The following is a 23,492-nucleotide window of genomic DNA, read 5'->3' as shown; positions in this document are numbered from 1 at the left end:
AGAATACTTAGAAAACCTCATCTCCTGGCTCTTGGGGCTGTGACGGGAGCATGGAGGGCTGCTTCCCAGCCTTGACCGTGACATGAAGGGGATGGGAGCACTGCTGTCACCCAGCTGTCACCACGAAACGACACCTCTGGTTTGCTGTTCCTCTTTGCTTTGGTGAGAAACAACGGCAAGAAGGGATTTGAATGAAGAGAAGAAGGGAAGAAGGGAAGGGGGAAGAGAAGAGGGAGAGGGAGAGGGAGAGGGAGAGGGAGAGGGAGAGGGAGAGGGAGAGGGAGAGGGAGAGGGAGAGGGAGAGGGAGAGGGAGAGGGAGAGGAGAGGAGAGGAGAGGAGAGGAGAGGAGAGGAGAGGAGAGGAGAGGAGAGGAGAGGAGAGGAGAGGAGAGGAGAGGAGAGGAGAGGAGAGGAGAGGAGAGGAGAGGAGAGGGAAGAGAAGAGAACCTCTGCCTACAGAGCCTGCAAGAGGGCAGCTGAAAGGGAGATTTGGGAAGGGCAGGAGATGGACCTCGTGTCCTCCTCTCTCTTCCCATGGCCCAAAGGCTGGAAAAGCAGCAGCAGAGCCTCTGCCGTAAAGCCCCGAGGGATGAAGGCAGAGAGGGGATGTCTCACCTGGCACCGCTGGGATTTAACCACCGTGCGATTCCTACAGCATACACCGGGATAATATATATGGGATATAAACCCCAAAACACAAGCTAACGCTCCGGGATATAAGGCAACAACTACACCTAGCTGGGACCCAAAGCTCTCCTACCAGCAATTAATTACTTAATCCCCCATTAAGCATTTATTGGGGTGTCTTCTAGTTAATTATCCCGTCACGGTGCTGGAAGAGGCAGGAGACAGGGCATGATCGAGCTCCTTCACTCCCAAAGCCAAGCCAGGAGCGGAGGTTTTTCCCTGCTCGCTCCATCCCGAGCTCCCGGCAAAGCGCAGCCGCGACTCATTACTCACCAAGTAACAGAAGGTGTTATAACAAACTACATTAAGCATATCCGCTATTTTTAGTTAAGCATATTGCATTTGCATACTAAATCTGAGGGGCCATATGTCTCAACGTATATTATTAAAATGCTTCTTACATAATATACGGGGCAGGAGAAACCGGCAGGTCTCCAGCTAGCCGAGCCCAGAGCTGTTAAAGCGGTTTTGCTGGACGGCGAGGAGCCAGCAAATGAATATTTCAGTTCCTTCCTTCTCTCCTATTAAGCTTAAGCTTTAATCATTAAAGTGGGGGGGGGAAAAGTGTCTCGTAACCTGCTTTACTGGCGGGGTCATGCCAGGGCAGGGAGGGATGCTCCTGCCAGGTTACGCTGCTTATACGATCGCTTCTTGGCGGGGAAGGAAAATAAAATCCCTTCCCACCTCGGCATCCTTTGGGAATCACGGGTGGGCAACCAAAAAATCAGGGAGGAGAGCCAAAAAATCAGGGGGTTGGTCAGAGCCACGCCAGTTATCTCCCCCCTCCCTGGGAGCTGCTGCCAGAAATATGGAGCGAGGAAGGGAGAGATATTCCCTCCGGAAGGGAGAAATATTCCCTGAATCCAGAGCCGGGGGAGCCGGGCCCCCCCCCACCCCACCCCCCCAGGCGACCCATCTGCCCACATTCGCTTCAGCAAGCTGCTGCCACCGCAGGGAGAGAAAGGATTCAAAAAAAATTCAATAAAACCAAGAAAGGACAGGTCTTACAGGCGCAGAAGTGGTTCTCGCACATCCCTCCCCCCCCACTGCCCCCAGGAGCCCAGCCGCTTCCCCCAGAACATCTTGAAATATTAAACGGTGAAAGAGCTGCTGCTAATTTTGGCTGGTAGCGGAACCCGATGGAAGCAGAGTCCCTAGGGCCGAGGCCGGCTCCTGGCTCTGCTGCTGCCCCTTTCCGTGCAGACGGATGGATGGAGGGGACCAGGATGCCTGGGAGGCTGAGCCCTGGGTCCAGCCAGCCTTTGGCATTGACGAAAGGGAGATGTCATCTCCACGAACTTGGTAGCGTAGTCAGCAGGATGTGGTTTCTCAAACTACAAGTCCAGAGATGCCAGGGAGATCTTCCAGCTCTGAGCATCACTGGACCCCAGGAAGCCCCTCTGCATCCCGACACCTCTCCGGGAATGTGGGTCCCATGAGAAGCCATGATAGTCCCAAAGTGAGACAGAAGAAGAAGATTGGGGTGGGTCATCACCCGGGATGGTGGGTCACCACCCCAAGATGGTGGGTCACCATCCCAAGCGGTGATCCCGTCACCACCACCACCACCCTGACCTGCGGTGAGAGCCTCCCGTGGGACTGCAAGGTCCATGCAGGTCATCAGACCGAGCTGTGCCAGGTCCAGCTCCTCTGCAGGATCTGTGCTTGAATTTTCCAGCCTGGAGGATGCTGTAGAGCTCACGCTGGTCCAGCACCACCAGCGGATAACCAGGATTTGCTCCTGCTGGGCCTTTATCCTGCAAGGAGAAGACTTCCCTCTTGAGCCAAGCTCATGCCTCCCCATCGCCCGCACGCTTTTCTCATTCTGCAGCCACTCCAATGAGTAATAACCTCTTACAACTATTTATTTTCTCCTGGTCCCTCTCCAGGCCACGTTGCCGGAGGCCAAAGCCCAGATGTCCCCGCAGGCAGGAGCTCCGGAGCGGGTCCCATTGGCTTTTGTACCCTTTTGGAGAAAAGCGATTTCTCTCTGAACGCAAAGCCGGGCCGGATGGGAAAGCTTTGGAGTTAGCCTGCAATTAAATAAAATCAGCGGCGGTACAAGGACGTTTGAAGACAGGCGGCGGGCAGAGAGGTTTTCACCATTTCGAGAAACCTTGACTCCGTGCCCTGCCTGAATTGCACCGACAGCTGCGGATACGTCTATTTAATTTGCATCGCCTGTAAATGTCAGTGTTTTGAGTGATGTAATTTCAAAGCGCTTCGGTGAACTCGGCAACTAAGTAAACACTTATTTTAATGGAAAAGGATGCTCCTCAGACGCCGTTTGTGATTGCAAAATACCAGGAAAGAGCTACTCTAGCAGAGTGTGTGTGGGGGGGGAAAATCCAAGTATTTTAGTTACGTCGCGGAGAGAAATGCTCCTCCTGCTCGCGCACTTGAGATTCCGAACAGTTGTCCAGGAAGGACCAAGACAGACCTGAAACAGGTGATCTTTCTAGAGGTGGAGATAAAAAAAAGGAAAAACTAGAAAAGAAACCCCAACACCCTGATCAAACTCAGCGATACCAGTGCGTAGGCCTTGGTCTCGCATCCAAAGAGAAGCTTCAACGACCGAGATGCAGGATATTTTAAGGAGATTTAGGTTTTCCCACACATTTCCCCAAGAAGTTTCAATTCCTACATGTTTGCTTAGAAAACTCCTCGCACCTAGGAATTTTTACCCCTGGCAGCCAACCGGATTTTCGACCTTAATGGAAGAAAAAAAAGTCTGCAGGCCTGGGGAGAGGAGAATTTCCTACTGCCTGTTTGTTAGCTTATTTATGATATTATGATAAAATGGCCTATTTTATAGCCATTTTTTCAGGACTGGGGTTCCCAAAGCGGAGAGAGCGGGTGGTCGTGGGAGGTGATGCTCCCCCGGTGTCCCTTCTGCTCCTCCAATCTCAGCCTCCCACCCGCAGACCTTCCCGGGTGCCTTCACCACTCCCATCGTCCGCACGCCAAAACCGAACCCTTTTTTTGCACCAAGAAAGGATTTTCCTTCTCGACGTATGTCCCATCTTCAGCCCAAAGCATCGCTGCTTCCTCACGCGGCATCTCCCTTGGTCCCCCCAAAACCCCCGGAGTGTGTTCCCTGCCCCCCCCCCCCCCCCCAGCCCTCTCTCCTCCCGCCGTCCCCCAGCGCCGCAGATGGAGGATGCTATATATAAAAAATATTTGCATTGTGTTGTGGTGCGCTGCCCACGGTAAGGCCGGCGGGGCACAGACAGATCTCATACGGCAGCAGGCAGCCTAATATTTTCCTCTGATAAAAATAACCCGTGAAAATGACATCTCGCGCGGCCTGCGGGGCTGCAATGAATTTTGCTGGAGGGGGGGGGGAGGAAATAAGAAAAAAAAAAATAAAATCCATCAGCGCTAACCTGGAGATTTAAGCAGCAAACAGCGTTGCTGAGACCAGAGGTTGCTTCTGAGTTTTCGCAAGGCACGGGGAGAAAACGGCAGCACGAGAGACAGGGCAGGAGGGGAAACACAGCAACGGGACGGAGCACGAGGCATAGCTGGACCCTGCTGGGATTTGGGGGAAATAAGGTGGATTTTGCAAGCAAGACAAAGTGAGGGAGACGTGCGGCTCCTCTTGTTTTGGCCATCTCAAGAGCTGAGCGTCAAGTCTCGGCTGGTCACTAGGGCTCCTCCACAGCCCATGGAGAGCGACGGGTGATTACCCACCCCATCCTTTGAGGGCTGTCTGACTTATTTAGATGAGAAACCTCTTTTTAATGGGCAAGGGAGGGTGAGATGGCTCCACTCCAGCTTTCAGAGCTTGGTCACCCCGTTCATCACCCAAATCCACCTTCTCAAGTGCCAACACACAGAAAGAAATGATGTGTGTGAGCAAGGGGACTCCAAGAGAGTCTTGGTGGTGGAACCTCATCTGAAACACCATCATCGGTTCTGGTCACTGGAGCCTGATCAATGGAGACTGGGAAAGGAGCACAACAAAGCTGCTGGGATGGGAAGAGGAGCGGGGAACCCGGCATTTGGGAGGAGTCCAACACAGCTTGGGTTGTGTATCGTCTGGCGAGACGAAGGCTACGAATCCTCTCTATAAATACATCAAAGGCAAACACCAGAAGGGAGCAGAGCGTTTCCACCGACAGGAAAATATTTGTAAAAAAAAAAATAAAAAATAATCCAAACTACGATAAAATGTCGGTGAATAAACTTCACCTGGAAATCAAAAGGTCTGGAGCCAACAACAATACAGGGCCACGGCAGAAAGCGTAAGTGCTAGCACGGTTAGCTTAAATACCACCTTGTGGCCTCTTGCCCTTCAAGGAGAAGCCTTGCTCTTTCAAGGGGATTTTGGCTGCAAAGGCTTAGGGGCAGCCCCACAGCTCACTTCCAGGCTGTACGGTTCGCGGTGAAGGGCTGAGGTTCTCCATCGCCTTGGTAGGCACCATGCAACCATGGTGGGCACCACAGCAGGCTGTGCCTGCTCTGCACCCGCTTTCGCATCCGGAAAGCCAAACCGTCGGGGAACCGGGTGGGGGAACAAACCACTGGGGCTAAGAAGGTGCAAATACTGCCTCCTGCATCTCCCCATAAGAGTGGGACCAAGGACCTGGCTCCAAAGATCTGCCTTGTAACGTTTTACGGACCACAACTCCAACCCCAAGGTAAGACCTTCCCTCTGGAAACCTCAATTCTTGCCCCGTGCCCATGGGACCCGCTCAGCATCCCTACAGCAACACCCTGGGCCCCCGAGCGTCAACATCCCACCCCGGGGCAGTAAAATGACCAAATCCAACCCCCAAAGCCTTGGTCCACTCCTGTCCAAAGCCCAGCCCTGCGCCCTTGGCTGCAGCGGCGTGGGACGGAGCCAGGAGCCAGAGACGCAAGTGTTCTTGCTTTTATGAGTTTGCAGCTTTCACGAGTTCAATACTAACTCGTAAGGCAGCAATAATGCTTAATTATTGCTTTTATTATTGAAATATTTATGGAAGCCCATACAACATTATACAAACAACCCCGCGAGGCCATTACTACCGTTATAGAAATAAATATCTGCACTGAAGGGCATTACGACGAGACAGCGAAGATAAATCGTTCCTGACTCCCAGGACGGAGTATAACAAACTGCTGCGTAACATTAAAATGTGTCAATTTTTCCCTTGGGAACACGCTCAGATAAGAGCTCAGAGCGTGAGAAATGCATCTCAATCAGGACATCACTGAAATAAACAGGATTTTTTGCTATTTTTCCCCCCAGAATTGGCTCTGACATCCCTTTTGATGTGGCTACACCAGAGAGCTGCTTCAGCCCTAGCCTGGAATTCGATGGGAGTCAAACCTCCGACGCCTTGGAAAAAGAGGGTGGTGAAGTGATGGCGAGAGGCCACCAGTGAAGCAGCCTGGATTGTGGGGAGCAAACTGGGGGGGACCTTCTGCTCCCCCATGGGGACCAGCAGCCTGGATGGATTCATACGTTGTGGCAGGGGCTGAAGTCTCACAAAATAAATTAGTTTGGGGAACATGATGGATGGCTGAAATGCCAGTATCGGGTGCACAGTGCCATAGTGCTCATGACTGGTGGGAAATGGGTTTCTCGCCTGAAATGGAGCCTTCAAAAACAACGTCCCTGTGAGCTGATGGTCTCTTGCCCTAGACCGAAGGTGACCAGATCACAAGGAAAAGCAGAGCTGGCTCAGAGCCCTTTTTCTTAAGGCTCCTGCATGAATCCTTTGCTATCTTTGGCCCTTCCCCATAAAGAGAAGGACTTCTGCCTCCAGCTGCCCCGCTGTTTAATAGCAGAAACCTCTTTCCCATCCTCATTTCCAAAGACACTTATTTTGCTTTCCTCACACTGACCTTCCACTGGAAGAAAAGGGACTTTTCCTTCTGCACGTTGGTATTTGAGAGAAGGCAACGGCAATCACTTCCCCTCTCCGCTGTTCTCGCTCTCCAAAATATTTGAGTAACGACATCCGTCTAGTACAGTTTGTCACTTGGCCAAACTCTGCAGATGGCATTTCCCTCTCTTAATCTTTATAAGCTTCTCCTTAAATAGTAGTAGTGGAAGCAATACGCACAACAAAAATATTAAAATCGATAAACAAAACACAGGAGCAATCCTCCTTCCTAAAGTTCCCCAGTTTCACAGGGTATTTGGTACCAAAGTCTATACATCGGTGGTGGCAGCACGTCAAACCCAACCCCAGACAGCCCCAGAATGCTTGGGTCTCTTCCCAGGTAGTGGTGACTGGGCACCACGCAGCTCTAAACCAGCTTGGTTTTTATCGCTACATGGCTTTGCAATCTTACTCTGCTGTCACTGAGAAGAAAAGTCATCCATCCTTGGCAATAGTTGTGACCCGGCACGTCTCACCTCGCCAGAAAATGAAAGCAGCCTTCGAAGCATTAGAAACACGCCTTGAAGAAACAGAAGATGCCAACAGAAGAGGCCAGCAGCGCAGGTCACCAGTAACATCACCTGACATCACCCTGCAGGGCAGGCGGGGGCAGATCCTGCCAGGGTCCCCGCGGGCACTGAGTGACCTGTCTCAACAGCCAGGGCTGGAAGAGCCCTGGGGAGGCCACCAAACCCAACCTCCTGCCCCAGGGCTGCATCACAGCAGTCCCAGCCTCCTCCGATGGACCGTCATCTAACCTGTCCCTAAAGGTTCCAGTGAAGAAGGGTTTCCCTCACTCCGTTAGGGACACAAGGGACAAGAGGAGATATCTTTCCAGTGTTTCATGCAGTGGCCTCCCCACCACCCAAGTCCGTTCGTTCTTCACCTACCCACCACGGCTTGTCCCTCCCGTTCTCCCCAGTTTAGTCTTTCCCTTACCTGAAGACTTACGAGCCTTTCTCCTTCCTCCTCTCTGAACCAGACAGCGTTGACTCCTTCCCCATTTCAACCACCTCAAGTGAAGCCCAGCGCTGCTGCGGGTAAGTCTCGCAGCCGAAGACCTCACGTGGCAGCAGGTGCCACCGACGGCTGGAGCTCTGGCAGCGCGGACACAGCAGAGCTGATAAAGACCTTGAAGACCTTGCAAAATTCAAGCTCTTTTCTCCCTTTTCATCTTTCCTCCGCACATCCAACCACCGTGGATCTAGTAAATACAGCGGCAGAAATGCGCTGCTCGCGGGCTGATGAGAGAGGAGCTTTGATTCTTTCCTGCCCTCATTTTAACCTCCATAAAAGCTGAATAATTAACCACAACTCTTTCTTTTTTTTTTTTTCCCCCCCCTCTGCTCTTCTGTTCTGCTGAGATAGTCTTTACCTGCTCTCCAGCCATCCAGAAGCGCACTCTGGATGCTCTTTGCCATCTGTGATTCCTTCAAGCATTTTGTAATACCGCAACGAGACTCGGCACAACCAGAGACAGCTGCGCTCTTCAACAGAGACGCTCAACATGGACCGTTGGCTGTTTTGTCTTGTAAACAAGCAAGGAGAGAGCCGTAACTGAAAGGACGATGAAAATTCGGGGATGCTGCCTGATGACGAAATGAGATGAGGTAAGAAGCGGCCACCAAGAGCTGCAGGAAACCCTCAAGGAGCGCTCCTACCCAGTGCGTGGGCGCTGGAGCTCCTCGATTTCTCTCACTAAGTCCTGCATATCTCAGGAAAAACCATATTTTATTTGCTGCATATCTCAGCAAAGACCGATTATTTGCTCCTTCAGAGCTGGCGGAAGCAATGATGTTTTTTTAAGAGAAGACTGTTGGGCTCTACTCATGCTGCTCAGCGCAAGGGAAACGCTTCCAGAGCATCTACGGGAGGGGAGAACCCTTCCACCGTCATCCTCAGCACAGCTTTACACCGCGCGGGGATGACGGCAGTTCGCCTTAGGAAGCACCTGGGAGGTCTCTAATGCCAACCGGAGCCCACGTCGCTACGGGCTGGACAAAATCGGAGCAAAACGATGATCCTTGCACCGAGGAGATTAAAACAATTAAATTTAATTAGCACTTGCAAAAGACTTTTATCTTCAAAGCGCTTTCTAGCCACAAAATCTCCCGGTGCCTCCGTGCGATTGATTAGTATGCGCGGAGCTCTTCGTCTTCCAGGAGGGAAACGAAGGCAATCGGGGAAGGGTCAAGAACAAAGAGAGGGGGGGGTAACGACCTGGATTATCCTCATGTAAAACTGCTGCATCCAGAGAGCATCCCAAAATCTCACCAGGGTCACCGACATCTCGCTCCCAGTGCTCAAAAAACCCCCAGATAAATAATAAAATAATAAAATAACTGATGTTTGCGGCACCTTTGGGACTCTTGGGACAGCAAAGGCTGAGGCCGCAGACAGCAGCCCCCAGACCTTGTCACCTCCGCGCCAGCTGCCCGGGCACCGGCCGATGGTCACAACGCTGGCCATGCCAGGACCCTTCTCGTGTCTCCTTACTAGCCCACGAATTCTCGCTATTTTGAGCGCTCATATTTTGGCTACGGACATTTAACTTTACACGCCGGCCACAAAGACTCGAACGAAAGCTGCGGCATGAAATGCATGTTCAATTTTAACACCACGCGGCATCGCTTTGTAACAAGTACCCCTTGATTTTAGGTGCCTTATCTCTGCTTTGCCAGATTTCCCGAAGCCAGCTGCTAGTTTTTTATTCCTTTGGTTTTGCCTTAAATGAACATTTCCTGACTCCGGGGCTTTTTTTTTTTTTTTTAAGGAAAGCTTTTGAAGCATCTACATCCCTTAAAGGATTTTTTTCTCATTAAGTCACCGATATGTATTTACAGCTTCATTTTAACAACGTGACGTGACCGGGGACGTCTGGCTGTGCTTGCTAATACCAGTCCTACAGAGGAGAACGCCTTGCTCTCGTAGCTCACACCTTCTCAAGCAGGACCCCAGGAAGAGCAGCAGCTTTCCCAGACACGTCTTAACTGCTCGGCGCATCCCCGTCTGTATATATAAAATCACAAGCACCGTCATTTCGTTTTATTTTTGAAATGTTTTGAATTCTGGGTGTCTAACCGCCAAACCGGCATGAACTGGACCTAGCGGGCGTTGCACGATGCGCTGACTGCGCTAGGATGGGCTGAAACGCGCTCCTTAGCTGAGCTCATGGGCCAGGACCTCAGCACCAAGCTCACCATGGGAACCAGAGGGGCTGATGGACAAGATACGGGGATGCTACGAGGAAATCCCTTGGGAAAAGACCAGAGTTTTCACGCTTATGTTTGCTCACCAGCAGCCAAAGCTGTTGAGATGTTCTTCCTCATGGCTGCAAAGCACCAGTTTTGGACTCTTAAACCCAAAAGCCTGCAGGAAAGTCTACCGATGAACATTTTCCCTCTATTTACTAAAACAAACAACCATTTGATTTTAATACCACATTGAAATCTCCCCCCCGCCCAAGTCCTTTCCTTCTACAAGCCCTGTTGGATGGGCAACATCAACCCTCGGGGCAATCCGAGCCTGGATCAGCCCCCGGCAATTTCCTGGGCGCACGGGAACAGCAGTACCTGCTGCATGGCAAAAGAGAAAAAAGAGCTTTTTCAAAGACTGCGTTGGCTCTCTCCAGCTCCATGATAACATCGAGAGGCCCCGGAGAGCAATTCGCCGCGAACGGGAGCGTATCGGTTATGTGCCAACCTTAATGACGCAGCCCAGACACAAAAACTCGAGTAACCTTTGAGCCTCTCTTCGCTCCGGCGCTATCGATGAGTGTGCTCAGGCAAACATAATTAATTTTTAGTGGCAGCCTAATTTTGTGGATGCTCTGGTTGTCAGGGTGCTGGTGGAAAGTGGCAACAACATTGACCTTTTCTCCCCAGGAAACCTGGCTAATTGAATGAATTCTTGCTCTCATTAGGAAAAGGTCCAAGACGCAGCACATTTTATGCCTCCCTTTAGGTGACACCAACCAGCCTCCTAAAGGTCAAGCTGCCTCTTGACGGGTTGATCCGAGATCAGATTTTCCGGTTGCAAAAAAGCAACGAGTTCTCCCGGCCCAAACCCCTCCGTGTTATTTACGCTCCAGGCCGCTGCCGCTTTAGAGGCACCATTTATCTCTTCGGACGTTCAAGTCTTCAGAAGGATGAATCAACCCTTTGCCATTGGGGTCTGGGGTGTTTTTCTACTGCCTTGGCTAATTATTGCTGCCTGGCAATGCCGAACCGTCGCATCATTTCAAATAAAGCGGCGTTCGCCCTTTGCAGCGTTGGCTGCGGTTCAGTAGAAGTGGAAGCATTTAATGGCTTCTATTTAGCAAGAGGAGATTTATGCACGGGAAGCTCAACTTCATTTTGCAGGAAGAGATGTAAGCAGCGAGGATAATTTGACTCTCTAAGGACGAGCTTGACGCCACGCGACAAATTACTACCCTGGTTCAATCTTCTTCATCGCTTTTATGGGCTCTCACTGCAGATCGTAACCTAAAATGTTTCTGGCACAGAGGTGCCTGTGCAGGGCCCCGAACACACCGATCACCACCAGTCAACCTCGCAGTTTCGTGAGCAGCTGATACTCAAGGCTTGCCCTGGGTGCTGGGGAAAATCAGGTTTATGGCTTCTGAGTCCATTTGTGGCTGTCTTGACTTCCCCAGATTTTGAGCCTTTCTGGGTCTCTACTCTCTTGCACAAGTTGAAATCCAACGCCAGCCAAAATTCATTGCTCTGCCCTGACTTGCTGGGAGACAAGGGGGTTGGGTGGGAGAGGAGCCAGGGAGGGATGTCCACCATCGCCGCCATAGCTCGACATCGCCAAATCTGTGCATTGCCCTGCAAACGGCTGGGAACGGATGGGTAGTGAAGCTCCACGTACAACTGAGAGCAAGGCAGCACTGCCATGTCACCTACAGACCACGAATAAAGATGCAGTGAAGATGCCGGTGTGTCTTATCTGGCATTCATAGAATGGTTTGGGCTGGAAGGGACCTTAAAGACCACCCAGTGCCACCCCCTGCCCTGGGCAGGGACACCTCCCACCAGCCCAGGTTGCTCCAAGCCCCGGCCAACCTGGCCTTGAACCCCTCCAGGGATGGGGCAGCCACAGCTTCTCTGGGCAACCTGGGCCAGGGGCTCACCACCCTCAGAGGGAAAAATTTCTTCCTTAGATCTCACCTAAATCTCCCCTCTTCCAGTTTAAAACCCTTCCCCCTCGTCCCATGGCTCCCCTCCCTGATCCAGAGTCCCTCCCCAGCTTTCCTGGAGCCCCTTTAGGGACTGGAAGGGGCTCCAAGGTCTCCCCGGAGCCTTCTCTTCCCCAGGCTGAACCCCCCCAGCTCTCTCAGCCTGTCCTCACAGCAGAGGGGCTCCAGCCCTCCCAGCATCTCCGGGGCCTCCTCTGGCCCCGCTCCAACAGCTCCGTGTCCTTCTGCTGTTGGTGCCCCAGAGCTGGAGGCAGCGCTGCAGGGGGGTCTCCCCCGAGGGGAGCAGAGGGGCAGAATCCCTGCCCACCCCCACCCACCCCCCCGCTCCCCCCGCTGCCCATTCCTCAATCAAAGATTAGCTCAAGCTCATCAGGAGGGAAAGGTGTTCGTTCAGGAAGGTTCGTTCAAAAGCTCCAAGCGGCCCCGCGCGCACTTTTGGGAAGTATATTCCTGTTTTAAAACGTGCTCGGGGTTTCGCACGCGCGTGTGTATGGGGTTATCCCCGCTGCCGTAGCCCAGCATCCCACCACCACGCATACCTGCTGCCGCCCGTCACGTTCCCAGGTCATTTCCTCCTTATTTTATATTCGCGGGTGACTTTTATGTTAATTGTCATTAGCCCACTCAGAACTCCACCAGCTGCGAGCGAAGCGGAGGCACAAAGCGGTGCCTTTTTTTTCCCCCCTTTTCCCAAACTCCGCCGTTAATACCGGCGGCTCAAAGCCTGCAGACGATTCCCCGCGGTGTAAATCCCAAACAGCCCCCCCCCGGCCCCCCAGAGCCGTGCCAGGAGCCCGGCGGATTTACAGCCGTGACCTTGGGGGGTGGCCAGCTTGAATTCACATCTCTTGTTAAGCAAAAAGAGGCCTGAATTTATGAAGAACCGCCACGAATCACGTTAATACGCAGGAGCAAACGACAGTGAGCGCTTTGTGCCTCTCCACAGCTGGCAAAGCAAATGCCCCAGGGCTGGGGGTTACTCGTGCGCCGTGAGCAGAGGCGGCACAGCTGGAGACCCACTGCCGGGGCTGGGGAGGCTCTGGGGAAAGCTGGGGGGGGGGGACGGACGACGACGTCTGAGCCCCGAGCTAAACCAACTGTCCCTCCTTTGCTGTAAAAACCCTCGCAACAAGACGCCGGAGCGCGGCAGGAACAACGCTGGGCAGACCCATCTCAGCCGCACCGAGATGCTGCTTAAATCTGTTTTGCCTGGCACGAAATCCCGGAGGGCGAGGGGGGGGGGGAATTTAAAAAAAAAAAAAGAAAAAAAAAATCAAAGAAACCATGGAAACGCTCTCAATTTGTGCCCGCATCAGTAACCTTTTGCGAGACGGATTTTCAAGGTTGGCCGCGTTGGCCTCCAGCCACCCGAACCTGCCCCCGCGTCACCCTCGTCCCCCCCCCCAGCCCCGAGTCCTCTCGCTCCTCCGGCTCGGCTGCCGGATCCCAAAAGTCACCAGGGCTTCTGTGAGCAACGAGGAGGAACAACAGCCCCGGCTCGAGCCAAAAGCATCGCCGCGGTGCCGGTTGCACGGAGTGAACGCGGATGGTTTGTGCTGCAAATCCCTTTGAACCGATGCCTGGAGCATCCCAAACCTCAGGCAGGTCGCGGAGATGCTCCACGACACAGCCCAAAACCCAAAGCAGGCGGTGGGTCCCTCAACACCGCCCTGGTAACCTATTCTTTGCCAGAAAAAAGCGCCAGCAGAGAGAACATCTTCTCTAAAACCTGATCTACCCCAAGCTAAGCGAGGCAGCGAGGCTCGTGCCAGTGTCGGCACGATGGCCCAGTGCCCGTCTCTGCTCTGCAGCATCCCACCACGAGCCGGTCCCTGGGGAGATGCAGCCAGAGGAAGGTCAGGGCTGGCTGGGAACCATTGCTTCTCGCAGCATGGATGCCACCACCGTCACTTTTCCCCCCTTTCCAGACTCAAGGAGGACCCAAACGGCCCTTCCCAGAACAGCCAGCAGGCGCAAACAAACCCCAGCTACTTTCTACAGCATCAGGGCTCGCGTGAAGACCCCGGTTCAGAATTAAAGCCCCGCTAATTCAATTTGTCTAAATTCAATTTGGAAATGGGAAGAGATCAGCGGAATTAAGGCGGCTTTAATGAGGAAGAAAAGCAGCGGCATGGAAATTCAATGCCACCGAAACCACCTGCACCTCCGGCTAATTTGGATTAATGCGACAGACATGGCTCAGCTCCCCCGGCAGCGATGCCCAGAGGGAAGACGAGCATCTAGCGCCTTGGGCATGGCAGAGATTGGTCCCCAAGATTCTGGACCACCACACACTGTTAACTTTTCCTTTTCCCAAACCACAAACCCCCGGAGAGGGGCTTCCAACGGATGGTTTTCCCTTGCATCCACTCTTTGATGGCCGGGGTTGGTACCCACACCCTGGAGAGGGGCCACCAACCAATGTTCCTCCACTGCATCCACCATTTGATGGCCGGGGTTGGCACCCACACCCTGGAAAGGGGCCACCAACCAACGTTCCTCCACTGCATCCACCATTTGATGGCCAGGGTTGGTACCCACACCCTGGAGAGGGGCCACCAACAGATGTTCCTCCACTGCGTCCACCACTTGATGGCCAGGGTTGGTACCCACACCCTGGAGAGGGGCCACCAACAGATGTTCCTCCACTGCGTCCACCACTTGATGGCCAGGGTTGGTACCCACACCCTGGAGAGGGGCCACCAACAGATGTTCCGCCACTGCGTCCACCACTTGATGGCCAGGGTTGGTACCCACACCCCGGAGAGGGGCCACCAACAGATGTTCCGCCACTGCGTCCACCACTTGATGGCCAGGGTTGGTACCCACACCCCGGAGAGGGGCCACCAACAGATGTTCCGCCACTGCGTCCACCACTTGATGGCCAGGGTTGGTACCCACACCCCGGAGAGGGGCCACCAACAGATGTTCCGCCACTGCGTCCACCACTTGATAGCCAGGGTTGGTACCCACACCCCGGAGAGGGGCCACCAACAGATGTTCCTCCACTGCATCCACCACTTGATGGCCAGGGTTGGTACCCACACCCTGGGGAGGGGCCACCAACCAATGTTCCTCCACTGCATCCACCATTTGATGGCCGGGGTTGGCACCCACACCCTGGGGAGGGGCCACCAACCAATGTTCCTCCACTGCATCCACCATTTGATGGCCGGGGTTGGTACCCACACCCTGGAGAGGGGCCACCAACCAATGTTCCTCCACTGCATCCACCATTTGATGGCCGGGGTTGGTACCCACACCCTGGAGAGGGGCCACCAACCAATGTTCCTCCACTGCATCCACCATTTGATGGCCAGGGTTGGTACCCACACCCTGGAGAGGGGCCACCAACAGATGTTCCTCCACTGCGTCCACCATTTGATGGCCGGGGTTGGTACCCACCACTTAATAAGCGCATGGAAAAAACCCAGCTGGGAAGCAAAAAATAAATTGCAATCCAAATGGGCTGGGTGTGAAGGAAACAGGCTTGAGACCTTGTTTTGTGTGACCTAAATCAAAAGTCTTGCTTGTAGCCTGTGTTTTTTATCAAGTTAAATAACAGCAGCCCATAATACTACGTGATAGTCTCCTAAGTGGATTGAAGCCTCGAGCTTTATAGATTTCATGCTGCTGCTTAGCGCAATTTTATAGCGCGTTTCTCATCCCCCCCCCCTTTTTTTTTTTATTCCGCATGTTGCTTGATTAATTGGTATGAAATGTTCATCTTTATCCAACGATTCCTGAGACACAAACGCAGAACTCTCCGATTGTATTTCTTATTTGCAGCCCCGTAGCCTGAGCGATTTCCAATTTACTGTGCCGCTATATTAGGTCAATACGTAACACCTCGGGCCACTCCAGAAAGATTAACCAGAAGTGGATTCCCTTTCCAATCAAATAGTCACCGCTCTAAGTTAAGAATTCCTTTTCCCGTATCTGATTGCGTTTCTGCCGCTTTCCCTATCAAGTGCAATAAACCCAACACCCTCGGCAGCCCCGCCGCTCCCCAGCCCATCCTCTTGCGACACAAAGACGCTCAACCGCAGGATTTGGGAGATTCCCTGCCATATGTGCCACCGGTCGCCGCTTCCACCTACTCTATTCCGACTCCGCTCTTTGTCGTCTCCTCCTCGGTTACTGGGAAGAGCTTTTTTCCCTGGCGTAAATCGTTTTCCATCTTGCATTTTACCTCCACGCAGGATTGCTAGGGGTTTTTTGTTTGTTTGTTTGCACCACGACTCCCTTCTTTAAAGCACAAAGGCGACGTGAAGACTTCAGCCACAAATTATTTTCCCAGTCTTTTCACGCCTAGTAAGCTCGCGGTTGAAGTAAAATGCTAGAAAATATAAATTCGAGAAGCGCGACATTCCAAAGACAGAGATTCCCACTTCTTTTTCTTTTTCCCATCTTTCCCCCCCACACACGCCTCATGATTTTGACAGCCCTGACACAATATTTTTGCACCCCCAAAGACGGCGAGGCTGCCTGATGCCACGACATCCAGACACAGTCAAAATACCCTTTTCTCTGCGCTTGGAAATCAAGACTGAAGCAGTCTGTGTACACTCGCTATGCCAAAATTAGACTGCGCATAAATTTAAACGTGTTCAAACAACGGGCTCGCGCACGCAGACAGTCAAGCAAAAGGCCTATTTTTCTATTACAAGCAACTTGTTAAACAAGGCATTTCGACTTCCCAGGATATTACTGGATACTCAGTAAAGGTCTTTTTAGAATGACAACGCACTTCATTTTATTTGCCGAGTCCGTAAACAATTAAATCACTTTTTGTATAACAAAGCAAATGCCAGCGTGACGTGGCAGCGGCAGCTCCTGGAGCGGCCCCATCCCAAAGCTACGGACCACTATTTTCCTTCTTCGCTTCTTATTTGAATTGCAGAGAACAGCTTAAAAAAGCCAGCCGAGATCCCGAGGCACGCAGCCAGCAGCCGAACGAGGATTTTTTTTATTTTTTTTTTTTTTGAGTCCACGCGCCAACTATTTTCCCGCGGGGCTGGGAAGGAGACCGCGCTTTTCGGGCGTCTCCAAATCTGGAGCAAAAAACAAAGCAGCGACGGGACTAAATACAGAATAAGATGCCGCCGCTTGAACTTCGGCATTGATAAAAATCGTATCTGCACCCAAGAGAACCACAACTGCTCTGTGCCAACGAGGGTCTGAGGGACCCGGGGGGCAGGAGGAAAGGTCCCATGGGGTGTCTGGGCCACGGTTGGGATGGAGAGGCAGTGAACTGAGGCCTGGAGGGTTCTTTGGGTGCCTGTTTTCTATGGGACAGACTCTTGCAGGAAGCATGAGCCAAGGCCACCACGATGGACCAGAGAAATTCCATGATTCTGTGATTCTATGATTCTATTTTTCCATGTGAAGAGCTCTCTCTGGTGATGGAGGTTGGTCCACCCACAGCATCTGTGAAGCCCTAATGGGATGCAAACACCATGTCTGAGCCAGCAGTTTGGTGGGGGCAGCTCCGGATCACTCTGGGAAAACCTGGATTAACATGGGACAACCAGCTGGGAAAGGAACGGTTTGAGCAGCCACGTTTGAGGGATGTGGAAGTTGGAAACTGGAAAAAAAAGGTCAAGGAACTCAACCACACAAAAATCATTGCCTAAGAGGCAACTAAAAGAGCAGCTGCTGGGTACAGGATGGCTATTGGGAAAAGGGAGCAGCAAAACCAGTCTGTAGAAGTGTCTGAAGAGCAAAAGATAAGGAGAGAATGGAATGGCTCAGGTTATAAGAGAGATATGAACTCATTGGGAAGAAAAAACTCAACGCTTTCCATCCTGGAGGTATCCCCACGGCTGGTCTCCCCCAGGCCTACACGTGGCTTTGGCGCTGCAACATGAAGATCTCACCCCATGTCCGCCCCCGTCCCTCTCCAAAGCCAGGGCTGAAGTTCACCGCCGAGAGCCGCGTGCCCTTGACAAAGCTTCTCACTGGAGAGCCAAGTTTGTGCGGTCCCAGCGGTAGCAGCTGAGAAGATTTCATTCCAAACACATTTGCATTATTATGCAAATATTTGGAAATCATCAACTCCTTCACTTACCTACTAAGAGCTGAGTTAAGTGTTTCCATGGGAACAGCAACTATTAACCACTATAGTTAATATTTTTTATTCTGGTAGTGTCCAGAGAGCTCAATGAAGATTGACGACAGCTTGTACAAGGCGCTGTACAAAAGTGGAGGATAAAAAAGTCCCTTGTTGAAAGCCAAAGATTAATGTTGTATGAGCTTCAAAGTCAAGTACCAGTTCTACCTGGGCCTGTAAGAACATGGCCAAATTTGCTTGCAACGAGTCCAGGAGCCTCTCCTACACCATTTTAATCAAATTAAGAGCCCAATTTATCTAGTTTTGCCTTGACTCCTACAGCATTTCGCAGTCAGACAGACCTTCACCACTATCCCAGCGCAATCCAGCCCCACAATATCAGCCCATTTCTAGGGACGTGAGAATCCCTCCCTATGCCTCTAATCTTTAGCTGAGCACAAATTTAAGTTCAATATGCGTGAGATTAGCATGAGGTCATGGGGGGGGCAAGACCCCCTCTACTCTGCTCTGGTGAGACCCTACCTGGAGTGCTGCGTCCAGCTCTGGAGCCCTCAGCACAAGAAGGACATGGACCTGTTGGAGCGGGGCCAGAGGAGGCCACGAAGATGATCAAAGGGCTGGAGCCCCTCTGCTGTGAGGACAGGCTGAGAGAGCTGGGGGGGTTCAGCCTGGGGAAGAGAACGCTCCGGGGAGACCTTGGAGCCCCTTCCAGTCCCTGAAGGGGGCTCCAGGAAAGCTGGGGGGGGCTGTTTGCAAGGGCAAGTAGCGATAGGACGAGGGACAATGGTTTAAACTAGAGCAGGGCAGGTTTAGATCAGCCATTAGGAAGAAGTTCTTTCCACTGAGGGTGGTGAGACACTGGCCCAGGTTGCCCAGAGAGGGGGTGGAAGCCCCATCCCTGGAGACATTCAAGGCCAGGCTGGATGAGGCTCTGAGCGACCTGATTTAGTTACAGATGTCCCTGCTCACTGCAGGGGGGTTGGACTAGATGGTCTTTAGGGGTCCCTTCCAACCCAACCCATTCTGTGATTCTACGACATCATCAGGGGCATCTTGAAAATCAAAGGAGTACATTGCTCCCTTACACATGTGGTCAAAAGTCAAGTCTGGATTCAAAAGACCCCCAAAACCACAAGATTTTTGAAAAAATAAAAAAGGAATGCACTTGGGGTTGGGGTTTTTTTATCCCCTCAGGTTTCAAGTCCACCGCCATGGCCAGGTTTCAAGTACCTTTCCCATGTCCAGGGCTTCAAAGTTGTCTGAAGAGAGTGACGAGAGCAGAAGCCGCCATCCCACCTAACCTCGAGATGACGGTGATGCTCACAGACGTGGAGGTACCAGACTGGAAACCTTCTCCCCACTCCTACAGGTTCTCTCTCTTGCCCAGCTTCCCTGCCAGATGGCAAGAACAAGACCTGGTTGATCCTCCTCCCTCATCTTTTGTCCGCCTAATTTATTTTTCCACTTGCTTCTATCTCTTTTTTTTTGGCCTCCTGTGTAATGAGAGTCTGGTTTACCCAGCCAAGACCGATCCACCTTTTCCAGCATCGCACCGATAGAAAAGCACAACTCTAAAGGCAGCGCATTTCTGGATGGCTTCCTCCTAAAGATTCTCCAAAAGGCAACTCCAAAGAGCAAGCCTAAAGCGAGAACGGTGTGACACGAAGTCTGTGTCTCCATGGGGAACCTCAGAGGGGTCCAAAACTCAACAAAGTCGAACATACGGAACTCGCGGTGGGGTTGTCCAAGCCTGCTCTATCTCCAAGCCATCAATGTGGTGGTTTCCTGCCCCCACGGGCTCCCCCAAGGCATTCTGTAAGTGATAAAGCATCAGAGGCAGAAGATGCACTTCATCTTCCCGCTCTCTATTGTGAACCTGCTTTGCCTTTAAAAGGACAAGACTTCAAACAAATGCAACAAGTCAGAAAAGATGATTTCAAATCACCGTCTCCTCCCCCTCACCCGGGCCAGATCAGGCTGACTTTGAATACGAAATAAAAACGAGAAAGCAAAGCTCTTGCTATAAAAACCTGCGCAATTTTAAATGATTGACGGGACCGTGGGAATCTGTTTAAATCCTAAGAATCAAACAGCACACAAATAAATTGTAAGTTTTGAATGAATGCAACCAGATCTTCTCTTTGCTATTGAGCAGAACTTTGAAAGGTGCTCGAAGGGGCTCATTTGTGCAGGACGATGGAGCGATGGCAACACAAAACCTTTAGTGACATCTTGATACCCAAAAATAAACACAACCTCATCCCGAAGAACTCCCACCGCAACGCTCTGCCCTTGCAACTGCCAGAGAAACACAGCGGCTGGCAATTTTTTCCAGCTTTTTTTTCGGATGCTTTGTTTAAAATGTCAACGTGGGTTCATGGAAAGTGCAGCCGCCACTGCTGAAGAACTGATAAGGCTTGCTCTGAATGGGTGGCTTTGGTGGCAGGTGTCACTCCCCGTGCTGTCCCCTGCCCCTGCCACCCTTCTTGCAACCTCCTGCCCGTTGCTTTTCTGGCAGGTTTCAATGAAGAAACCGTCACCAGCGTTGCCAGCAACTTCCACTGCGGCAGCTCGGTGGGGATGACGGGAGCTGCTGAGCTGCCCTTGCAGGAGGCAGCATTTCCACGGCCACTCCGAGTGCTGCCGTCCCAACCCATGAGACCCACGAGAGCGCACAGCCCCAGCCTTTCTGGTCAGCACCTTCTGCCCTTCTCTACGCCAGCATTAGAGGGCTGCAGTGCAGCACTGGCTCTTCAGAAGATGCCCGACCCAGTTGGGGTCATTAGGGGACAGATGCCGTCCATCCCCAGTGCTCCAAGTGCAATGAGCCAAGCCCTTGGTCCACCCAGGCAGCCCTCACCCACGCAAAGACAACAATCAGGGCAACGAATGCCCCCAAATTTCAAGGAGGAGGAAAGCGCAGACAAGCAGCTGCAGGTCCACCTTGAACCTGGCCTCCCAAAAATGCATTTCTAAGGAAGAAGGATATGCTGGAGCACCTGAAGTAGACACCACATCTCTTGTCACCCACAAGTGCCCACCCCAGGACAGGCCATGACACTCCTGTTTGGCCTCCCAATTATTGGCGCTGAGACACCCAAGTCCAGCACTCACCGACGACCTGAACTATGGACGTGCTGGTCCCAACCAGCAGCCGCAGACACCGAGGAGAAAAGCAACTCATTTCCACAAAGACTGGGCTCCTCTTGCTTTCAAGAGCTGTTAGGTTTAGACGTTGGTTGGGGAGCATGCAATGGGATGGACTTTCAAAAAAAATCACCAGAACATACATGTTTGCAGGAAGAAAAAGAAGGTCTTACCTGTTTCTCCCCATATTGGCAAATATTCATCCTGCTGTATGTCCAGCATGATTTCCAGTCCATTGCCTGTCCCACCTTTAACTGTGGTAAGAAGAGGCCGTCCTTCTTCTCCTGAGTTAAACATGTAGCATTTCCCATATTTTGTAAACACCTGCAAGGAGAGAAGAGAGAAATAATATAATATTTCCCATATAAGCAATGCCTCTTCCCATCGGAATGCGGGCTGAGGGATGAGAAACGGCCACACGCCATAGCTCGAAGGGAAATGTCTGCAGATAAATCTAATCCGGTTTAATCACTTAACGTATTGTGTTCTCCTTACAGAAAATAAAAGATGGAAGAGAGGAGGGGAAAGCCGTTTCAGAGCGGAGAACAAATGTCTGCCTCGCCTCGCCAGAGTCATATCATGTTAAGCCTCCGAGAAACACACGTACATGCTGTGTTTGAGCTTGTACTCAAATATAACACAATTCCTCGGTTTCGTGCGAGGCATCTCAGTCCACCGCCGCGGCGGGATCACGGCTGCAGACCTAGAGGTGGGCTCATCCCCAAAGGATGGAAACGCCGGCACTGAAGCCCCCACTTACTCCATGCTCATCCAACTGCTGAATATCAAAGCCTGAAGGTGCAGCTCATGCCCACTGCTTTCCACCCAAAGGAAGCAATGTCAGTGATGCCTGTGCTCTCCCGACACAAAAAAATGCAATAACCCATTCATTCCTGACTCTAGCACTACTTGGTAAGAGTTAAAAACACTTGGGCAAATGATGAAAGACCTCCTCCATCGCTTTTGCTTTTTCTTTAGTCTCATTTTGGCCCATCTCTTGAAAGAAACTCTGGGCAAAGCCCAGGTGGTGGCTGCCAGGCCACCAGCAGCTCTGCAACGTGGGGTGGACATGGGTTTCCAAGTGAGGTGGACGTGGGTTTCCAAGGGAAGTGGACGTGGGTTTCCAAGGGAGGTGGACATGGGTTTCCAAGTGAGGTGGACGTGGGTTTCCAAGTGAGGTGGACATGGGTTTCCAAATGAGGTGGACATGGGTTTCCAAGTGAGGTGGACATGGGTTTCCAAGTGAGGTGGACATGGGTTTCCAAGAGGGGCAGACATGGGTTTCCAAATGAGGTGGACGTGGGTTTCCAAATGAGGTGGACATGGGTTTCCAAGAGGGGCAGACATGGGTTTCCAAGCGAGGTGGACATGGGTTTCCAAATGAGGTGGATGTGGGTTTCCAAGAGGGGCAGACATGGGTTTCCAAATGAGGTGGACATGGGTTTCCAAGTGGGGTGGCTCTTGGTGGGGCAGCAGAGGTGTGACATCTTTGATCATGGCGGCATTGACGGTCTCTGGCACTGCCCAGTCCTGCACTCCCCTGAACTGGGAGAACATATGGAAAAACAAAAGGTTAAAACCCAAGTCTCCCCCATGCCTTGCACTGACAGAGCCAGGGACATGCAGATGTGCAGAACTTCTTCCTAAAATAAAAGAGGATAAAATGGCTCAGGGACATTTAGAAATCCCCCAACCGTCGCACGTGGTGATTCCTGACAAGCATCAGCGCGAAACGGGGAGCACGAGTCGTCTTCGACTCACTCTGCTGCTTTACAGCTCCATAAAGTCCAGGTTTTGGAACCAGTAAGCATCCAGCAAACACCGGTAATGAATATTCAGAGCAAAGGGAGCCCGACACCAAGCGTCAGGCTGGCTCCAGTCCCATCAGAAATCACAAGTCGCTAACGCAGCTGCTGAGATCATACGACCCCAAGATGATTCATGAAACTAAACAGAAGCTGGAGGCATCAGCAATTTATTCCCCTCAAATATCGACGTATGCCTTCTAATCACAGCATCAGGGAAGCAGGTGAAAAGAGACAACTACGAAATCATATTTGAGTTCAAAACCTCCAATCGGAGCCAAAAGGATGCAGAGAATATGAAGTGTTTGCAGTAAAAAAAAATACGCCCTTTAAAAAAGATTTTATATCCATGTGAAAATGCCATTTTAATACTTGCCTGACCTATTAAACCATTCAAGCTGGAAAGATAAGCTGAACAACAGTAATCCTGTGTTAGCAGCCTGTGCCCCGGAGATGGGTTTTCCCAGATAGGTTTTGAAGGCGGGAGTCAAAAAATTTCTAATTAGGGATCGTTTAAAATACGGCAAGAAGAAAACTTGCGTTAGTGACAATCGCGGGAAACCAAGCAAGCTTCTCTCAAGAGCCACGGCACACCGTCCACGCGGAATAAGGATTTAGATGCTGATGTACCCAGCGCGGTCTTTAGCCAAATAAATCCAGGCAATTTTATGGGGCTTTTTATACGGCCCTTTTTTCCAGCTGTA

General features: G+C 51.8%; 1 protein-coding gene across 4 annotated transcripts in view; it reads right to left on the bottom strand.

The window, feature by feature from the left end:
• The window catches only part of LOC141732765 (acid-sensing ion channel 2), a 531,626-nt gene that overhangs the window by 32,487 nt on the left and 475,647 nt on the right, over positions 1-23,492 (bottom strand). For all 4 annotated transcript variants that reach the window (XR_012584162.1, XR_012584163.1, XM_074562113.1 and 1 more), the window contains exon 2: positions 21,157-21,307. Coding sequence is in view for 2 of the 4 variants with exons in the window: in XM_074562113.1 (XP_074418214.1) it covers positions 21,157-21,307 (151 nt within the window). In the remaining 2 variants the exon portion in view is untranslated. The remainder of the gene's footprint in view (positions 1-21,156; positions 21,308-23,492) is intronic.

The sequence above is a fragment of the Larus michahellis genome, chromosome 18 (assembly GCF_964199755.1).
Source record: "Larus michahellis chromosome 18, bLarMic1.1, whole genome shotgun sequence".
Taxonomy (NCBI): Eukaryota; Metazoa; Chordata; class Aves; order Charadriiformes; family Laridae; genus Larus; species Larus michahellis.
This window is presented reverse-complemented; position numbering and strand designations above follow the sequence as displayed.